The sequence below is a fragment of the Nomascus leucogenys genome, chromosome 18 (genome assembly GCF_006542625.1).
Source record: "Nomascus leucogenys isolate Asia chromosome 18, Asia_NLE_v1, whole genome shotgun sequence".
Lineage (NCBI taxonomy): Eukaryota > Metazoa > Chordata > Mammalia > Primates > Hylobatidae > Nomascus > Nomascus leucogenys.
Window position 1 is genome coordinate 79,272,025 of NC_044398.1, and position 17,844 is coordinate 79,289,868.

Genomic DNA, 17,844 nt, shown 5'->3' on the forward strand with positions numbered 1-17,844 from the left:
AAGTATGTACGCAATATGTCTTTTAGAGGTTAACTACTAACATCTGGCAAGTTTATCTTAAGCACTATTGTAATTGTTTGGAGACAACAAAAGAAATACAGGCATTCCAATTTATAAATGAGGTCCTGGAATTAAATGTTAGATTGTTTTATTTTGTTTTGTTTTTAAGTGAAACATGTTATTGAAAGTAATTAGGTTTAGGCCGGGCGTGGTGGCTCACGCCTATAATCCCAGCACTTTGGGAGGCCGAGGCGGGCGGATCACGAGGTCAGGAGATCGAGACCATCCTGGCTAACGTGGTGAAACCCTGTCTCTACTAAAAATACAAAAAATTAGCTGGGCGTGGTGGCGGGCGCCTGTAGTCCCAGCTACTCGGGAGGCTGAGGCAGGAGAATGGTGTGAACCCGGGAGGCGGAGCTTGCAGTGAGCCGAGATCATGCCACTGCATTCCAGCCTGGGTGACAAAGCGAGACTCCGTCTCAAAAAAAAAAAAAAAAAGAAAGTAATTAGGTTTGGGGCCTCCAGATCAGTCTATATGCAATCCAAAATAATGTAACTAAAATTTCAGGAGAACTTCAGGTGTCAAAGAGTGACTTTTTGGAATTTTTTTCCTTTACTTCAACTCACTTAGCTGAAGGACATCATGACAGTGCTCTAACTCATATGCTTTACACAGCCATTGCCTTCTTAGGTGTGGCAGATCACAAGGTATGATTTCTTTGTTCCTAACAGGATCAAAAGATTCTGAAAAGTTGTAGCAACTATAACTAAAAAGGTACATTTAAAATAAATTATCAGCTGGGCCCAGTGGCTCACGCCTGAAATCCCAGCACTTTGGGAGGCCGAGGCAGGTGGATCACCTGAGGTCGGGAGTTCAAGACCAACCTGACCGACATAGAAAAACCCCATCTCTACTAAAAATACAAAAGTAGCCGGGCATGGTGGCACATGCCTGTAATCCCAGCTCCTCAGGAGGCTGAGGCAGGAGAATCACTTGAACCCGGGAGGCCGAGGTTGCAGTGAGCCAAGGTCACGCCATTGCACTCCAGCCTAGGCAACAAAAGCGAAACTCTGTCTCAAAAAAAATAAAATAAAATAATTATCAGTAATTTATAACATTGCCTGCCATTTAAGTAGTTAAGTAATTGAGTATATGGGAAAAATATACTAGTTCCATTTCTTTAAATATTATGTTAGCGTGGTGTGGTGGTGTGTGCCAGTAATCCCAGCTACTTGGGAGGCTGAGACAGGAGGATCTCTTTAATCACAGGAGTTTGAGGCTGCAGTGAGCTGTGATCATGCCACTATACTTCAGCCTGGGTGACAGAGCAAGACCCTGTCTCTGGGGAAAAAAAAAAAAAAATCATGTATTTAACAATTGACTATTGAACTGTGTGTGTGTCTAATGAGACTTACCTAATTTTACTCACAGGGTGGAGTATTATTGCTAGTACTGGCTTTGTGCTGTAAAGTTGGTTTTCATACAGCTTCCAGAAAGCTCGCTATCGACGTTGGTGGAGCTAAACGTCTTCAAGCTTTATCTCATCTTGTTTCTATGCTTCTCTTGTGCCCATGGGTCATTGTTCTTTCTGTGACAACTGAGGTAAGATAAGAGCAAGAATTTATTGGTATTAAATTGCTAGTAAAATGAATTGCTATTAAATTTTTAGTTCACTATATTCAACAAATTATATTTTAATTTGAGTTTGAAAGTGGCTTAAATTGTCTTTACTTTTTCTTTGTTGTTTTTTTAAAAAAATTTGGAGTTAATTTTATTGTTTATAGAAAATACAAATCAAATGCTGTTACATTTACATATCCCTCACATTCCTGTGGCCCAAAGGAATCATTTGAAGAAGCAGCAATTAACCATGTGTTAGGCTTAAAGATTGTGTGTTGCCTAGTGTTTATCGAATGATTATACAATAGTGCTTTTGTTTTTTAAAACTTTGGAGAATACTGAGAAAATGTACCAATATCTTATAGCTTTTGTATGTTGGCATATTATGAATCATATTGAATCATGCGATTTTTATTTTTTTTTAAAGATTAACGGAAACATCTTGTAAGATGCGAACTTTATACACGTATAGTCTTGACAATTCTTTTTTTTAATTTCTAGAGTAAAGTCGAGTCTTGGTTTTCTCTCATTATGCCTTTTGCAACGGTTATCTTTTTTGTCATGATCCTGGATTTCTATGTGGATTCCATTTGTTCAGTCAAAATGGAAGTTTCCAAATGTGCTCGTTACGGATCCTTTCCCATTTTTATTAGTGCTCTCCTTTTTGGAAATTTTTGGACACATCCAATAACAGACCAGCTTCGGGCTATGAACAAAGCAGCACACCAGGAGAGCACTGAACACGTCCTGTCTGGAGGAGTGGTAGTGAGTGCTATATTCTTCATTTTGTGTAAGCATTTTCCCCCTTGTTTTTATTTTAACAAATTTCTATTTATGGATTTTGATGGTCACATCTTTTATTTAATTTGGGAAATTCTTCAGTGCTTGCATGTAGTGCTGACAGTTACTGTGTTGGTTTTGGTAGCTTAAACTTCTAAAATTTAAACAATATTTTTTTTTCTCTTTGTAGCTGCCAACATCTTATCATCTCCCTCTAAGAGAGGACAAAAAGGTACCCTTATTGGATATTCTCCTGAAGGAACACCTCTTTATAACTTCATGGGTGATGCTTTTCAGCATAGCTCTCAATCGATCCCTAGGTTTATTAAGGAATCACTAAAACAAATTCTTGAGGAGAGTGACTCTAGGCAGATCTTTTACTTCTTGTGCTTGAATCTGGTAAGATTTTTAAATGTTAGTTGGCATATCCTAAAAGCATAATATTTTAATTTTGACAATTCAGGTATAAGTTTAGTACTTCCCAAATTTCTGGTAATAAGATGGGCTAAAATTTAAATTATTTCTGAGTATAATAGTAAGATTACGAGATCATATTCGGACTACTTAGGCAATCCTTAAGGCATGTGCCACCATGCCCAGCCACTTAAGCAAACAATTTGTGAAGCATTTTAGACGCATTGATTTAGTATGTTCCTTCAAATCAATAAATATAGTAGCATTTAAAGAGTTCTAATAACTTAGAGGATCTCACTGTTAGCAATCAGTGGTATAAATCACCTATTGCTAACATTTTATAACCTAGTTTATTATTTTTTATAGACATATAAACAAAACCATTTTTAAATAGTTTGTAAAATGGATTTATCTTAGTTTTTTACAATTTGTGTGAAATAGGGTTTCTAATGTAAGTGGCAGTTAAATAACTAAACAATTATAGCAGATCTTCAAGTAAATTTGGATAATTGAGGGTTAAAGTCCTCCTAATTGAAACATAGTTCCCAACATACTCCTCCCCTTTTTTTGGTAACATTTTTAGCTTTTTACCTTTGTGGAATTATTCTACGGCGTGCTGACCAACAGTCTGGGCCTGATCTCGGATGGATTCCACATGCTGTTTGACTGCTCTGCTTTAGTTATGGGACTTTTTGCTGCCCTGATGAGTAGGTGGAAAGCCACTCGGATTTTCTCCTATGGGTACGTACATCGACTATCGAGGTGGTATTTCTTAAGTGCAAATTCCATCTTAAGGAACAGAATTATATTACTTATATTACTTTTAATACAAATAATTTCCAAATCTTCATTTTTAAAAAATGTGAAGTAAATAAGGGGATGTGAATTGGGCATTTGATAAATACTGAATGGAATTAAGCTCAAAGATTTTGCTCCCTTGGCCAAGCACGGTGGCTCACACCTGTAATCCTAGCACTTTGGGAGGCCAAGGCAGGCGGATCACCTGAGGTCAGGAGTTCAAGACCAGCCTGGCCAACGTGGTGAAACCTCATCTCTACTAAAAATACAAAAATTAGCCGAGTATGGTGGCACGCACCTGTAGCCCCAGCTACTGGGGAGGCTGAGGCAGGAGAATCGCTTGAACCCAGAAGGCAGAGGTTGCAGTGAGCCGAGATCGCGCCACTGCACTCCAGCCTGGGCAATGGAGTGAGACTACGTCTCAAAAAAAAAAAGAGAGAGGGCCGGGTGCGGTGGCTCACGCCTGTAATCCCAGCACTTTGGGAGGCCGAGGCAGGTGGATCACAGGGTCAGGAGATCGAGACCATCCTGGCTAATATGGTGAAACCCCGTCTCTACTAAAAATACAAAAAAAATTAGCCGGGCGTGGCGGCGGGCACCTGTAGTCCCAGCTACTCGGGAGGCTGAGGTAGGAGAATGGTGTGAACCCGGGAGGTGGAGCTTGCAGTGAGCCAAGATTGTGCCACTGCACTCCAGCCTGGGCGACAGAGGGAGACTCCGTCTCAAAAAAAAGAAAAAAAAAAAAAAGAGTAAAAAAGGACTTTGATGAATATATAACATTTTAACAAATATATATATATATATATATATATATATATATATATACACACACATATATATACGTGTATATATATATGAAGGACCTTCCAGGCATTAATATGATATTTAAAATATTGCTAATTTTCTAATATTATTAATTACTTAGTAGTATGAAAATTTGGACTTGTTTCCTCATTTATAAAGTTTATACTTTAAAAATATTTTTCATTTTCCTTTTCTGAAAAATGTTCTATGTTTTTAGGTACGGCCGAATAGAAATTCTGTCTGGATTTATTAATGGACTTTTTCTAATAGTAATAGCGTTTTTTGTGTTTATGGAGTCAGTGGCTAGACTGATTGATCCTCCAGAATTAGACACTCACATGTTAACAGTAAGTCTTTTTATTTTCCTGTTTGGATTTCTAGTCATACTTACGTAGTTTTTTCTATCCTAAAGTTTAACTGTTTGCAATTATTGCTCTAAGAAGGTTTTATTTTATTTTTTACTTATATCAACATAACTTCCTATCTTGCTGTTTACATTTATACTGCTTCCTCTTAGAAATTCTCTTTTTTTTTTTTTTTTTGAGACAGAGTCTCTTGTTTTCCAGGCTGGAGTGCAGTGGCACGATCTCAGCTCACTGCAGCCTCCACCTCCCAGGCTCAAGCGATTCTCGTGCCTCAGCCTCCCGAGTAGCTGGGATTACAGGCCTGTGCCACCACACCCAGCTAATTTTTGTATATTTTGTAGAGATAGAGTTTCGCCATGTTGGCCAGGCTGGTCTCAAACTACTGACCTCAAGCAATCCTCCCACCTTGGCATCCCAAAGTGCTGGGATTACAGGCATGAGCCACTGTGCCCGGCCAGCCATAGCAACTTTTAATGTTCTCCCTGTACCACCAAAGCTTTACATGTGCTGTTTCTTGTAGTTGGCATGTCCTTTCCTTACTTCTGCCCTTCAGCCTCCATCAAGATTTTGCTTATGTGAAATACGTTTTTTCTTTTCCTTTTTTTTTTTTTTTTTTTTTTCCAAGCGATTCTCCTGTCTCAGCCTCCCAAGTAGCTGGGACTACAGGCACCTGCCACCACGCCTGGCTAATTTTTGGAAATACTTTCTTTTAATCCCCCTCTTCTCTCCACAAAGTTTGTTAGATTCCTTTTCTCAGTATTCTCATTATGTTTTGTGCATTCTTCTTTTAGCAACATTGAGTTGCAGTTGTTTAATTTGTCATTCTTCCACAATTAAGATATGTAAGTATCTTCAGGACCTGAATTATGTATTATTAACTCTTAAATTCAGTTCTAGCACCTGGCTTGTCGTAGGAAATCAGTTGTTAAATGACAAAAAGCAGCTCTGGATCTTGCTGGTGGAAGCATACATGAGTAAAATGTTTCTAGAATACAGTTTGGAAAAATAGACTTTTTTGGATTTTTAAGTTCTTGTATCCTTTGACATTTAATATTTATCATACATAAACATTCACACAAACATATAAAAGTACATGACTCTGGCCGGGTGCAGTGGCTCACGCCTGTAATCCCAGCACTTTGGGAGGCCGAGGTGGTTGGATCACCTGAGGTCAGGAGTTTGAGACCAGTCTGGTCAACATACTGAAACCCCATCTCTACTAAAAATACAAAAATTAGCCGGGCATGATGGCACACACCTGTAATCCCAGCTAGTTGGGAGGCTGAGGCAGGAGAATCACTTCAACCACGAGGCAGAGGCTTCAGTGAGCCCAGGTTGCGCCACTGTACTCCAGCCTGGGTGACAGAGAGACTCTGCCTAAAAAAAAAAAAAAAAAGTAGTACATGATTCATTGTACCCTTATTTATAATAGTGAAAAAATGGAAACAATTCACTGTCCGCCAGTGAAAAAAATAAATAAATTTGTTATCTATGTAATAGAATACTGTGGAGGTACTGAAAAGAATGAGATGTATCTGTATATACTGGCATGAAAATATTTACAAGATGTACTAGTGAAAAACAAATTGCAGGCCATGCATGGTGGTGGGCGCCTGTAATCCCAGCTGCTTGCGTGGCTGAGGCAGGAGAATCGCTTGAACCTGGGAGGCGGAGGTTGCAATAAGCCAAGATCATGCCACTGCACTCCAGCCTGGGCGACAGAGTGAAACTGTCTCAAAATGAAAAAAAAAAAATTGTAAAATAGTATTATGATTACATTGTTGGTTTTAAAGGGTGTTATGTGTATGTATGTTAGTACATAGATGGAAAATACACCATTTTAAGCGCGAGTAACCTTTGGTGGTAGAATTATAGGGGACTTTCATCTTCTACATTTTTATTTTCCTGATAAAATACACAATGATGAAGTATTTTCAGTAGGGGAGAAGGAGTACTTATGAGATGATGGAGTCTCTGTAAGCAGTACTTGGTTTCATTCAAAGTCATTAACCATCTACAAGCTTATAAAGCCTAATGAAATTTTAAAATCTGGAGTCAATCGGTCCGAATCAGGAAGAAGTAAATAACCTCCCTACACATTTAATAAAGTAAATCTCTTACTACTTTTGAAAAGTAATTAAAAGTATTTGTCCTTCTCATATTTATATTTTTCTTTTATAAAACAAATGGATTGCTTTAAATTATAGATGTAGGCAAATTAACACCCTGAGCTACTACTATTCAAGATTATTTTGTAAGAGCAGATAATCAAGGATAAGTAACTTTGTTTATCCTTTGGAGTGTTATTGTGGCACCATTAAATTAAAGTAATTTCATTCACTTTGCTAAGAAAAAAATGAGAGGCCAGGCATAGTGACTCATGCCTGTAATCCCATAATCCCAACACTTTTGGAGGCCAAGTCGGGAAGATCGTTTGAGCCCAGGAGTTTGAGGACAGCCTGGGCAACATAGACCCTGTCTCTACCAAAGAAAAAAATTTGTTTTTAATTTAAATAAATGAGAGATTACTATTGTATGTATGCTTTTTCATTATACTTGTTTTACTTTGGAAAATTTTACTGTGTTTAAGACATAATAAGACCATATTTGGAATCTGCTCATTAATAAATTATAATTGTTGGCATATAAACTATTCAAATTTACCTAGTAATATAAACAAGATTTCAGGTACAGTGTATGCTTGCCCTAGTAAGCAGTACTTTCAAACTCTTAAATAAACAAAACTTTGCATCATTTATTTATACATAAACCATAAACCAAGTACATACCATTCTTAATTGAAATAAGTCCAAATTCCTCTACTTACCAATTCTGCTTGGTATTTGAAAGTTAAAATGTTTCTTCTAAAATGTTCTAAAATTCACATTTTTAAAATTTTGGACTTACTGAAACTTAGTAAGGTTTTACTGTGAATACTTTCAAAACTGTAAACAGAAAAACATATATAGCTATATAATAACTTTTAAATAACAAGTCTATTTTTAAATTACTAATTTAAAGGTTTTTTTTCTCCCTTTTGCTAGCCAGTCTCAGTTGGAGGGCTGATAGTAAACCTTATTGGTATCTGTGCCTTTAGCCATGCCCATAGCCATGCCCATGGAGCTTCTCAAGGAAGCTGTCACTCATCTGATCACAGCCATTCACATCATATGCATGGACACAGTGACCATGGGCATGGTCACAGCCACGGATCTGCGGGCGGAGGCATGAATGCTAACATGAGGGGTGAGTCCTTGCAAAATATTATCCTACTTTTCAACTGTGTTCTAAATCGACCCTCTGTGTTTATTTGTATTAAGTTTTGGGCTTCTGGTATGATCTGATTTTTAAAAAGCAATCTGTGACTGAAAGAAAGGTGTGAAGCTATCACTATAGAAAATAGTCTTACCTGAATACACATAAAATTAAATACTATTCAACCTTTAAAAAGAGGGACATTCTGGCTGGGAGTGTGGTGGTTCACGCCTGTTAATCCCAGCAATTTGGGAGGCTGAGGCGGGAGTACCACCTGAGGACAGGAGTTCAAGACCGGCCTGGCCAATGTGGTGAAACCCTGTCTCTACTAAAAATACAAAAATTAGCCGGACATAGTGGCAGGTGCTTGTAATCCCCAGCTACTCAGGAGGCCGAGGCAGGAGAATCGCTTACAGGTGTAAGCCACTGTGCCTGGCCATCACAGAAAATTTTTTAAAAAGAAAATGAGGCCGGGCACAGTGGCTTACATCTGTAATCCTAGCACTTTGGGAGGCCAAGGTGGGTGGATCGCCTGAGGTTGGGAATTCGAGACCAGTCTCTCCAACATGGTGAAACCCTGTCTCTACTAAAAATACATAACTTAGCCAGGTGTGGCAGCAGGCGCCTGTAGTCTCAGCTACTCAAGAGGCTGAGACACAAGAATCGCTTGAACCTGGGAGATGGAGGTTGCAGTGAGCCTAGATTATGCCACTTTACTCCAGCCTGGGCAACAGAGTGAGACTCTGTATCTAAAAAAAAAAAAAGAAAATGAAAATATATTTGTTCTTAAATGTTAGTTTTTAAATGATTATAATTATAGAGTCCTTTTCATAGTGACAGCTGAATAGATATTAGTTGCAAGGTAAACACAGTGTGCTATTATGAACCTTCATTACAAAAAGGAAATTCTTACTCCTTTTTTAGAAATTTTTATTGCACTATAAAAAAATGGAGGAAGTACTAATCATTTATTATACCAAATTGTTTATTCTGATTGCTTAATATAAGTAATGTGGGTAATGTCAAAACTTGCCTCAAGTATGATTTTTGGGAAGCCTTTCTAGACAAAGTACACCATAAAATTCAGCATGCTGTGTCATGAGTGCCCATGTCCTTATATTTTTACCACTGTATTCCGAATTCCTTGAGGGCAGTGACCATGTTTTAGGCATTTTGAAGTACGAGCCAGTAGCAAAGTATGTGGTGCACAGTAGGTATCCAGTAATATTGGTAGAATGTATTAAAAAACTACATTAGATGTGCCTTAATTTTTAATGTCCTTATGTATTTTATTTGTAGGTGTATTTCTACATGTTTTGGCAGATACACTTGGCAGCATTGGTGTGATTGTATCCACAATTCTTATAGAGCAGTTTGGATGGTTCATCGCTGACCCACTCTGTTCTCTTTTTATTGCTATATTAATATTTCTCAGTGTTGTTCCACTGATTAAAGATGCCTGCCAGGTTCTACTCCTGAGATTGCCACCAGAATATGAAAAAGAACTACATATTGCTTTAGAAAAGGTACTGTATATAATTTCTTCACTACTTTCTTCCTTGAAAATCACATTTTTGAAGTCTTTGCTGGAAATAAAACAGACAACCAAATAAGTAATAAAACAAAAAGAGGCCAAAAACTAAATAGAAAGTAGCATTTAAAATTTAATAAGTTGACCTAACAAGAAATATGCAAGATATAAATGAGAAAAATACAGTTTTACTTAAAGGACATAAAACAGTGACCGAATAGATGGATGAGATTTTCTTGGATGAGAAGACTGTTTATTATAATGACGTTGATTTTAGTTTATTTAGATTTCAATTTCGTTGCCTTCGTTGTATATTTTTGTTTATGGTTTGTGATGTTCTAAAATTATTTGGAACTTACTTGGAAGAGTTACTGCTTGAGAATAAGAAAACATACATAAACTTATAGAATTAATTAATAGGATCCTACTTTGCAATTATAAAGTAACAGAATTAAGTGACAAAACTAACAGTTTGGATCGAGACCATCCTCGCTAACAAGGTGAAACCCCGTCTCTACGAAAAATACAAAAAATTAGCTGGGTGTGGCGGCAGGCGCCTGTAGTCCCAGCTACTCGGGAGGCTGAGGCAGGAGAATGGCGTGAACCTGGGAGGCGGAGCTTGCAGTGAGCCGAGACCGCGCCACTGCACTCCAGCCTGGGTGACAGAGCGAGACTCTGTCTCAAAAAAAAACTAACAGTTTGGTCCTTGCACAAGACTAAAGACATAAATCAACTTTTAAAACAATAATAAGTTCCCACTCTTGTGACCTGGGATTGTTTCCTGGACAGCGCGAAAAAAAAGAAAAAAGGTAATAATAATAATAATAGGTTGTCTGTAACAGAAGAAATAATAAAAAATGAAAATAAATAAAGAATTATGGTATGTAGCGTAAAAGAAGAAATAAAAATAGGTTCTCCAGAAACAGACCCAGAAGTTTATCGAATTCAGTATATAGCAAAGATGGTATTTTAGATCACGGGAGAAATAGTTGACCTAAATAACCAGCTTTCAGTTAATTACTTCTTTACTTGATGGGGAAAAAAAGCTATATCTCTATACCATATTATATAAAAATAAATTTCCAGTGGGTTAAATATGTAAATGACAAAAAAATTATGAAACTACTAAATAGAAAAATATTTTTGTTTGTTTTTTGAGACGGAGTCTTGCTCTGTTGCCAGGCTGGAGTGGAGGGGCACAATCCCAGCTCACTGCAACCTCCGCCTCCCAGGTTCAAACGATTCTCCTGCCTCAGCCTCCCAAGTTGCTGGGATTACAGGCCTACCACACCCAGCTAATTTTTGTATTTTAGTAGAGACGGGGTTTCGCCATGTTGGCCAGGCTGGTCTTGAACGCCTGACCTCAAGCTATCCACCCACCTTGGCCTCCCAAAGTGCTGGGATTACAGGTGTGAGCCACTGCACCCGGCCAGAAAAATATTTTTATAATCACAAAGGTAGGGAAAGACTTTTTGATATACTTGAAACCAGAAGCCAAAAAGGGAGGATAAAATTTACAAATTTGACCAGTTGAAAATTGCCGGTTGGTGGAAGATTTCATTAACAAATATAAAACATAAAAGGCAGACCAGGAAAAAACATTTGCAGCACATATAAACAGGCAAAGGCTTACTGCCCATCATCCTCTAAGTCAAGAAAAAGACAATCTTAGCTGTGCATGGTGGCTCATGCCTGTAATCCAGCACTTTGGGAGGCTGAGGTGGGCAGATCACTTGAGGCCAGGAGTTCAAGGTCAGCCTGGCCAACATGGTGAAAGCCCATCTCTACTAAAAATACAAAAATTAGGGTCAGGCACGGTGGCTCACGCCTGTAATCCCAGCACTTTGGGAGGCTGAGGCGGGCAGATCACGAAGTCAGGCGATTGAGACCATCCTGGCTAACATGGTGAAACCCCATCTCTACTAAAAATATAAAAAATTAGCCGAGCGTGGTGGCGGGCACCTGTAATCCAAGCTACTCGGGAGGCTGAGTCAGTAGAATTGCTTGAACCCAGGAGGTGGGGGTTGCAGTGAGCTGAGATCACGCCATTGCACTTCAGCCTGGGCAACAGAGCAAGTATCTGTCCTTCCCCACAAAAAAAAAAATTAGGCCGGGCACGGTGGCTCAGGCCTGTAATCCCAGCACTTTGGGAGGCCAAGGCTGGCAGATCACAAGGTCAGGAGATTGAGACCATCCTGGCTAACACTGTGAAACCCCATCTCTACTAAAAAAATACAAAAAATTAGCCAGGCACGGTGGTGGGCACCTGTAGTCCCAGCTCCTCAGGAGGCTGAGGCAGGAGAATGGCGTGAACCTGGGAGGTGGAGCTTGCAATGAGCCATGAACCTGGGAGGCGGAGCTTGCAGTGAGCCGAGATGGCGCCACTGCACTCCAGCCCGGGCCACAGAGCAAGACTCTGTCTCAAAAAAAAAAAAAAAATTAGCTGGGTATAGTAGTAGCGCACACCTGTAATCCCAGCTACCTGAGTGGCTGAAGCATGAGAATCACTTAAACCCAGGAGGCAGAGGTGCAGTGAGCCAAAAATCACACCACTGTACTCCAGCCTGGGTGACAGAGCAAGACTGTCTCAAAGGAAAAAACAGTCATGTAGAAAAATAAGATGAGAATATATAAACCAGCAATTCCTAGAAATAAACAAATATAAAATAGACTCTCTTTCACCTTGTGGTTTACTACATCATATTAAAGTAATTGGGATCTGCTGATGAAAAGATGGCATCTTGAATATTTAAGTTCTATCATCTTAACCCATTGTTTTCATAAATAAAATTAGTAAAGTTCTCTCACCTCATAGTTAGTGGATAGTAGTACATCATGGGGTTTTTTTAAGTTTTTGTTTGTTTTGTTTTAAAATAGAGCTGAGGTTTCTCCATGTTGCCCAGGCTGGTCTTGAAATCCTGAGCTCAAGCCTCGGCCTTCCAAAGTGCAGGATTATGGGCGTGAGCCACCGCGCCTGGCCTAAAGTATTTTTTATTTCAATAATAATATATGTCCGTTGCAGGCCGGGCGCGGTGGCTCACACCTGTAATCCCAACACTTTGGGAGGCCGAGGTGGGCGGATCACAAGGTCAGGAGTTTGAGACCAGCCTGGTCAATATGGTGAAACCCCATCTCTACTAAAACTACAAAAAATACAAAAATTAGCTGGGCGTGGTGGCACGTGCCTGTAGTCCCAGCTGTTCAGGAGGCTGAGGCAGAAGAACCGCTTGAACCCAGGAGGCAGAGGTTGCAGTGAGCCGAGATCACACCACTGCACTCCAGCCTGGGCAACAGAGTGAGACTCTGTCTTAAAAAAAAAAAATATATATATATATATATATATATCCATTGCAGAAAACTTCAAAATATAGAAAAGTGCAAAAAAGAAAAAAAAAATCACATAATTTTACCACCTGGAAAGAAACACTTTTTGTTTCCTTCCCATTCTATAAAAAGCCATGTAAAGAAACATTTTTACAAGTTGTTTCCATATTAAAATTTTTGAAAATAAAAATGGCAAAAAACTTTCGTAGTATTTTATAAATTTTCTTCCCACTTAATAATGTCATGTTGATTAATATTCTAATACATTGTTAATGACTGCAGTACTACATTGTATAGGTAGTCAATAATTTATTTAACCAATCCTCTGTTGTTGAACATTGAGGATATTTTTTGAATGTGTTATCTCTATATAACAAATAATGTGCATTTGAATGTGTCTAGGTAATGGTTAGAATAGGCAGAGTTGTGCTGTATCAGGGAAAATAAGGGTACTGCTATTGATAAGAGCCCATTTTAGGTATAAAGATAACTGTAACAGCTGGGCACGGTGGCTCACATCTGTAATCCTAGCACTTTGGGAGGCCGAGGTGGGCGGATTGCCTGAACTCAGGAGTTCAAGACCAGCCTGGGCAACATGGTGAAACCCCATCTCTACTAAAATACAAAAAAAAAAAAAAAAAATTAGCCAGACGTGGTGGCGTGCGTCTGTAGTCCCAGCTACTCGGGAGGCTGAGGCAGGAGAATTGCTTGAACCTGGGAGGCGGAGGTTGCAGTGAGCCGAGATGGTGCCACTGCACTCCAGCCTGTGACAGAGCAAGACTCCGTCTCAAAAAAAACAAAAACGAACAAAATAAAGATACTTGTAACACCCATTTGCCTTCTTACTCAGAGCTGCCATATAGCATCATTCCTAGGTGAGATTTTTTTTCCCCCCACACGTCTGTAGCCTCCAGAAATAGATCAGAATATTTTAGGCACCTTTACTTTAAGCTAATTTCCCATCTCCTATTCCTTCCTGCTTCTGGCTTCTCATTATGGCTAGTTTTTTGTTTTGTTTTGTTTTTTTAATGAGCTTAACAGTGATCCTGGACCAAGGAATCTGTGTGTTTACTTTCTGTCAAAAAGCATCTCCATTGTGTTGTGTAAAGTAGCCTGTATGACTATTTATATCACCTCTTTTATTTGACAGATACAGAAAATCGAAGGATTAATATCATACCGAGACCCTCATTTTTGGCGTCATTCTGCTAGTATTGTGGCAGGAACAGTTCATATACAGGTGACATCTGATGTGCTAGAACAAAGAATAGTACAGCAGGTAATCTTTTGTTTTTAAAGTAATTTCAATTGAGGTCATTCATACCCAAAATTGTACACCTTATAAGTTATATGGCTCAATAGTCATTTACTATTCAAAAATATCAATCTTCCAACTCTTTTTTTTTTTTTTTTTTTTTTGAGACAGGGTCTCACTCTTTGCCCAGGCTGGAGTGCAGTGGCGTGATCTCGGCCCACTGCAACCTCCGCCTCCTGGGTTCAAGCAGTCTCCCTGCCTCAGCCTCCCAAGTTGCTGGGATTATAGGCACCTGTCACCATGTCCGCCTTTTTTTTTTCTTTTGCATTTTTAGTAGAAACGGGGTTTCGCCATGTTGGCCAGTCTAGTCTCAAACTTCTGACCTCAGGTGATCTGCCCGCCTTGACCTCCCAAAGTGCTGGGTTTACAGGCGAGCCATCATGCCCGGCCTAATCTTCCAACTCTGTAACGGTAATATAAATTACTTTTTACATCTAGATTTGTTTTATATCTAAAAATTGCTAAAATAAATGAAGTTTTGTGTTTAGAGGATAAGCTTTAATTAATGTAAAAAAATTCATTTATGAATTTGATTCATCTTGGTTCCCAGTAGATTATTAAAAAATAAGTTATTATAAATATATTCCTAAATTAGTAATAATCAGCTTGGCAGGGTATATGCTATGTTTGGAGATAGAGGTCAGAGCAGTTACTAAAGCCCTGTTCTAGATGTGCCAAATTGGAAACAACAGCTGTGAATGTCAAATCAGTAATTTACTAACCTAAAAAAGTCTAATATTTTAATTAACTAAATGATGAACATTACTTTGAAGATTTATCTTGGACTACTGTAACTATTTGTTTGTTTGTTTACTCATTCATTTTAGAGACAAGATCTCACTATGTTGCCCAGGCTGGTCTCAAACTCCTGGGCTCAAGCGATCCTCCTGCCTCAGCCTCTCTGGGCCACTGTGCCCGGCCTGTAACTATTTTAAAAATGTGACACAGGTTTAATATTCTTTATCTAAAATGCTTGGAACCAGAAGTGTTTTCGATTTGGGATTTTTTTTTTTAATACTCGCATTACACTTACCAGTTGAGCATCCCTAATCTGAAAATCCAAATCCAAAATGCTCCAATGAGCATTTCCTTTTAACGCCATCTTGGCCCTCAAAAAGTTTCAGATTTTAGAGCGTTTCAGATTCTGTATTTTCAGATTAAAGATACTCAACCCGTATCAACTATGTACAGCATATTAAGACGTGTGTACTAAATGCATTACTCTAAATGCTTCAAAATATCTGGATTTTTATAACAGGTTACAGGAATACTTAAAGATGCTGGAGTAAACAATTTAACAATTCAAGTGGAAAAGGAGGCATACTTTCAACATATGTCTGGCCTAAGTACTGGATTTCATGATGTTCTGGCTATGACAAAACAAATGGAATCCATGAAATACTGCAAAGATGGTACTTACATCATGTGAGATAACTCAAGAATTACCCCTGGAGAATGAACAATGAAGATTAAATGACTCAGTATTTGTAATATTGCCAGAAGGATAAAAATTACACATTAACTGTACAGAAACAGAGTTCCCTACTACTGGATCAAGGAATCTTTCTTAAAGGAAATTTAAATACAGAATGAAGCATTAATGGTACAAGTGGAGTAATTATTTAAATTATGTGTATAAAAGGAATCAAATTTTGAGTAAACATGATATATTACATCATCTTCAAAAACATATGATGGATTCTAGTGAAGACCAAAATTACTTCTGTTTACTTTCTATCAGGAAGCATCTCCATTGTAAATATGTATTTACATGTTTATTACAAAGACCCAAATGAAAAATTTTTAGTCCATTTTTTGCATAGCCTAAGGATAAAATAGGAATAAAAGTTCTATATTTATGGATTTTCTGTATATAAAACTGGTTTCTAATTATAACAAGTCCATTAAGTAAAATCTGTATTGCCACTTTAAATGTAAACTAAATTATTTGGGAGAAACTTCAACCACTGATATGAGATAAGCAGTGAGAATAGGGAAGTGTATAACATCACAGTTTTTGATGTATTACAAAAATCAACCACTCTATAAAATAAATTTTTTTTTACTTTTGGTAATATTTGCAAATGAATACTTAATTTATTAGGGTAAAGAACTTATACTAAGTTGTGTCCATGTTATTCATTTACTTACCATGTTCCTTTAAAGTAGAATATTTCATTTCTTGTTATATATTTGACATTCCAAGCTGCTTGTCAAGCTGTTGTCCAAGCAGTGGTAAGCTTTCATCCTTTCTTAGCTCCATAATGTTGTGAAACAGCCAGTTAAGAGAATCATAAATAATTGTCAACTCACAGTTGAATTCTCTGCCTATGTAGGTAACTTTTTTCTAATTTCTGGAACATATAGATATATAAGAAATATCAAAGAACAGGTAGTTATTTCAAAGTTTAATAAGTAAAACTTGTTCATAAACATTTGAGCACCATGAAATCAAAATGCCCTATAACTACTTTCTATAGTCATATCTAATTTATATTTTTTTCATTTCCAGTTGTAACTAGATATGTAGTAAAGTCTGAAAAGACTTTACGATGAATAGATAATAACATGCAGTTTTATCAGCACCAAAGAATGTTGTCCAAAAGAAAGTTTTTGATACCTGTCTTTCTATTTATAACCATCTGAATATTTTCATTCTTATATTAAGAATTTTGATAAGTAGGTTGAATTTAGTATGAGTACTATTTTCTTACATATACCACAATGGCAAACATGTATTATAAATCATATTTTTGTCTTGCCAATTTTAATATATGAGGGGTTTTAGAAATTTGTTGTAAGTTATTTTTATATTCCTTGTCTTTTGCATATTTTTTGGCCAAAATCTTCAATACATATTAAAATTTTTGAGTGGTGGGAAAATAATTGCATATTGATGTTTTAATGCAATTTTTATACATTAAAAAAATTAAGCAGATAGGTGCAATAAATATTACACCAAAGTTAAAATTGTCATTTCCCTTAGAAGACATATAAACAGCAAAAAAATTAATGTGATTGTGAGATATTAGAGTGAGAGAGAGCAGGGGCTGAAGGTTAGGGAGGTACAATTAGAAAGTATGGAAACTCTAATATTGAAAGCACCAGGGTACTGTATTTCAGCTCATGCAAAATCATGCAACTAGGCCAGGTGCAGTGTCTCATGCCTGAAATCCTGGCACTTTGGGAGGCTAAAGCGAAAGGATAGCTTGAGCCCAGGAGTTTGAGAACAGCCCGAGCAACATAGCAAGATTCCATCTCTACAAAAATTTTTAAAAATTAGCTGGGGCATGGTGGCACACACCTCTTGGGAGGCTGAGGCAGGAGGATTGCTTGAGCCTAGGAGGCCAAGGCTGCAGTGAGCCATGATGGCACCACTGCTCTCCGGCCTGGGTGACACAGCAAGATTTTATCTCAAAAAAAAAAAATTCATGCAACTTTAAGCAAATCAGCCTTTCTAAGGTATCTTTTTTTTTTTCCTCATACATAAACTATATAAAACCTGCTCAAATCTACAGCACAGGATTTGGGAACAGAAGGTATAATGTATGTGAAAATGCACTGGAAGTTGAAGAAGGCTAAATAGCCCAGGCATGGTGGCTCACGCTTGTAATCCCAGCACTTTGGGAGGCCGAGG

The 17,844-nt window shown here is 37.9% G+C and overlaps 1 protein-coding gene across 3 annotated transcripts in view; it reads left to right on the forward strand.

The window, feature by feature from the left end:
* The window catches only part of SLC30A5 (solute carrier family 30 member 5), a 36,704-nt gene extending 19,614 nt beyond the window's left edge, over positions 1 to 17,090 (forward strand). Inside the window, exons 7-16 of one of the 3 annotated variants that reach the window (XM_030798373.1) lie at positions 632 to 708; positions 1,433 to 1,603; positions 2,123 to 2,411; positions 2,592 to 2,800; positions 3,399 to 3,556; positions 4,635 to 4,764; positions 7,827 to 8,028; positions 9,337 to 9,563; positions 14,043 to 14,171; positions 15,466 to 17,090. In XM_030798373.1, the coding sequence (XP_030654233.1) occupies positions 632 to 708; positions 1,433 to 1,603; positions 2,123 to 2,411; positions 2,592 to 2,800; positions 3,399 to 3,556; positions 4,635 to 4,764; positions 7,827 to 8,028; positions 9,337 to 9,563; positions 14,043 to 14,171; positions 15,466 to 15,636 (1,763 nt within the window). In that variant the 3' untranslated portion in view covers positions 15,637 to 17,090. The remainder of the gene's footprint in view (positions 1 to 631; positions 709 to 1,432; positions 1,604 to 2,122; positions 2,412 to 2,591; positions 2,801 to 3,398; positions 3,557 to 4,634; positions 4,765 to 7,826; positions 8,029 to 9,336; positions 9,564 to 14,042; positions 14,172 to 15,465) is intronic. The other 2 variants (XM_030798375.1, XM_030798374.1) reach the window with 2 other exon arrangements.
* The last annotated feature ends 754 nt before the right edge of the window (positions 17,091 to 17,844 follow it).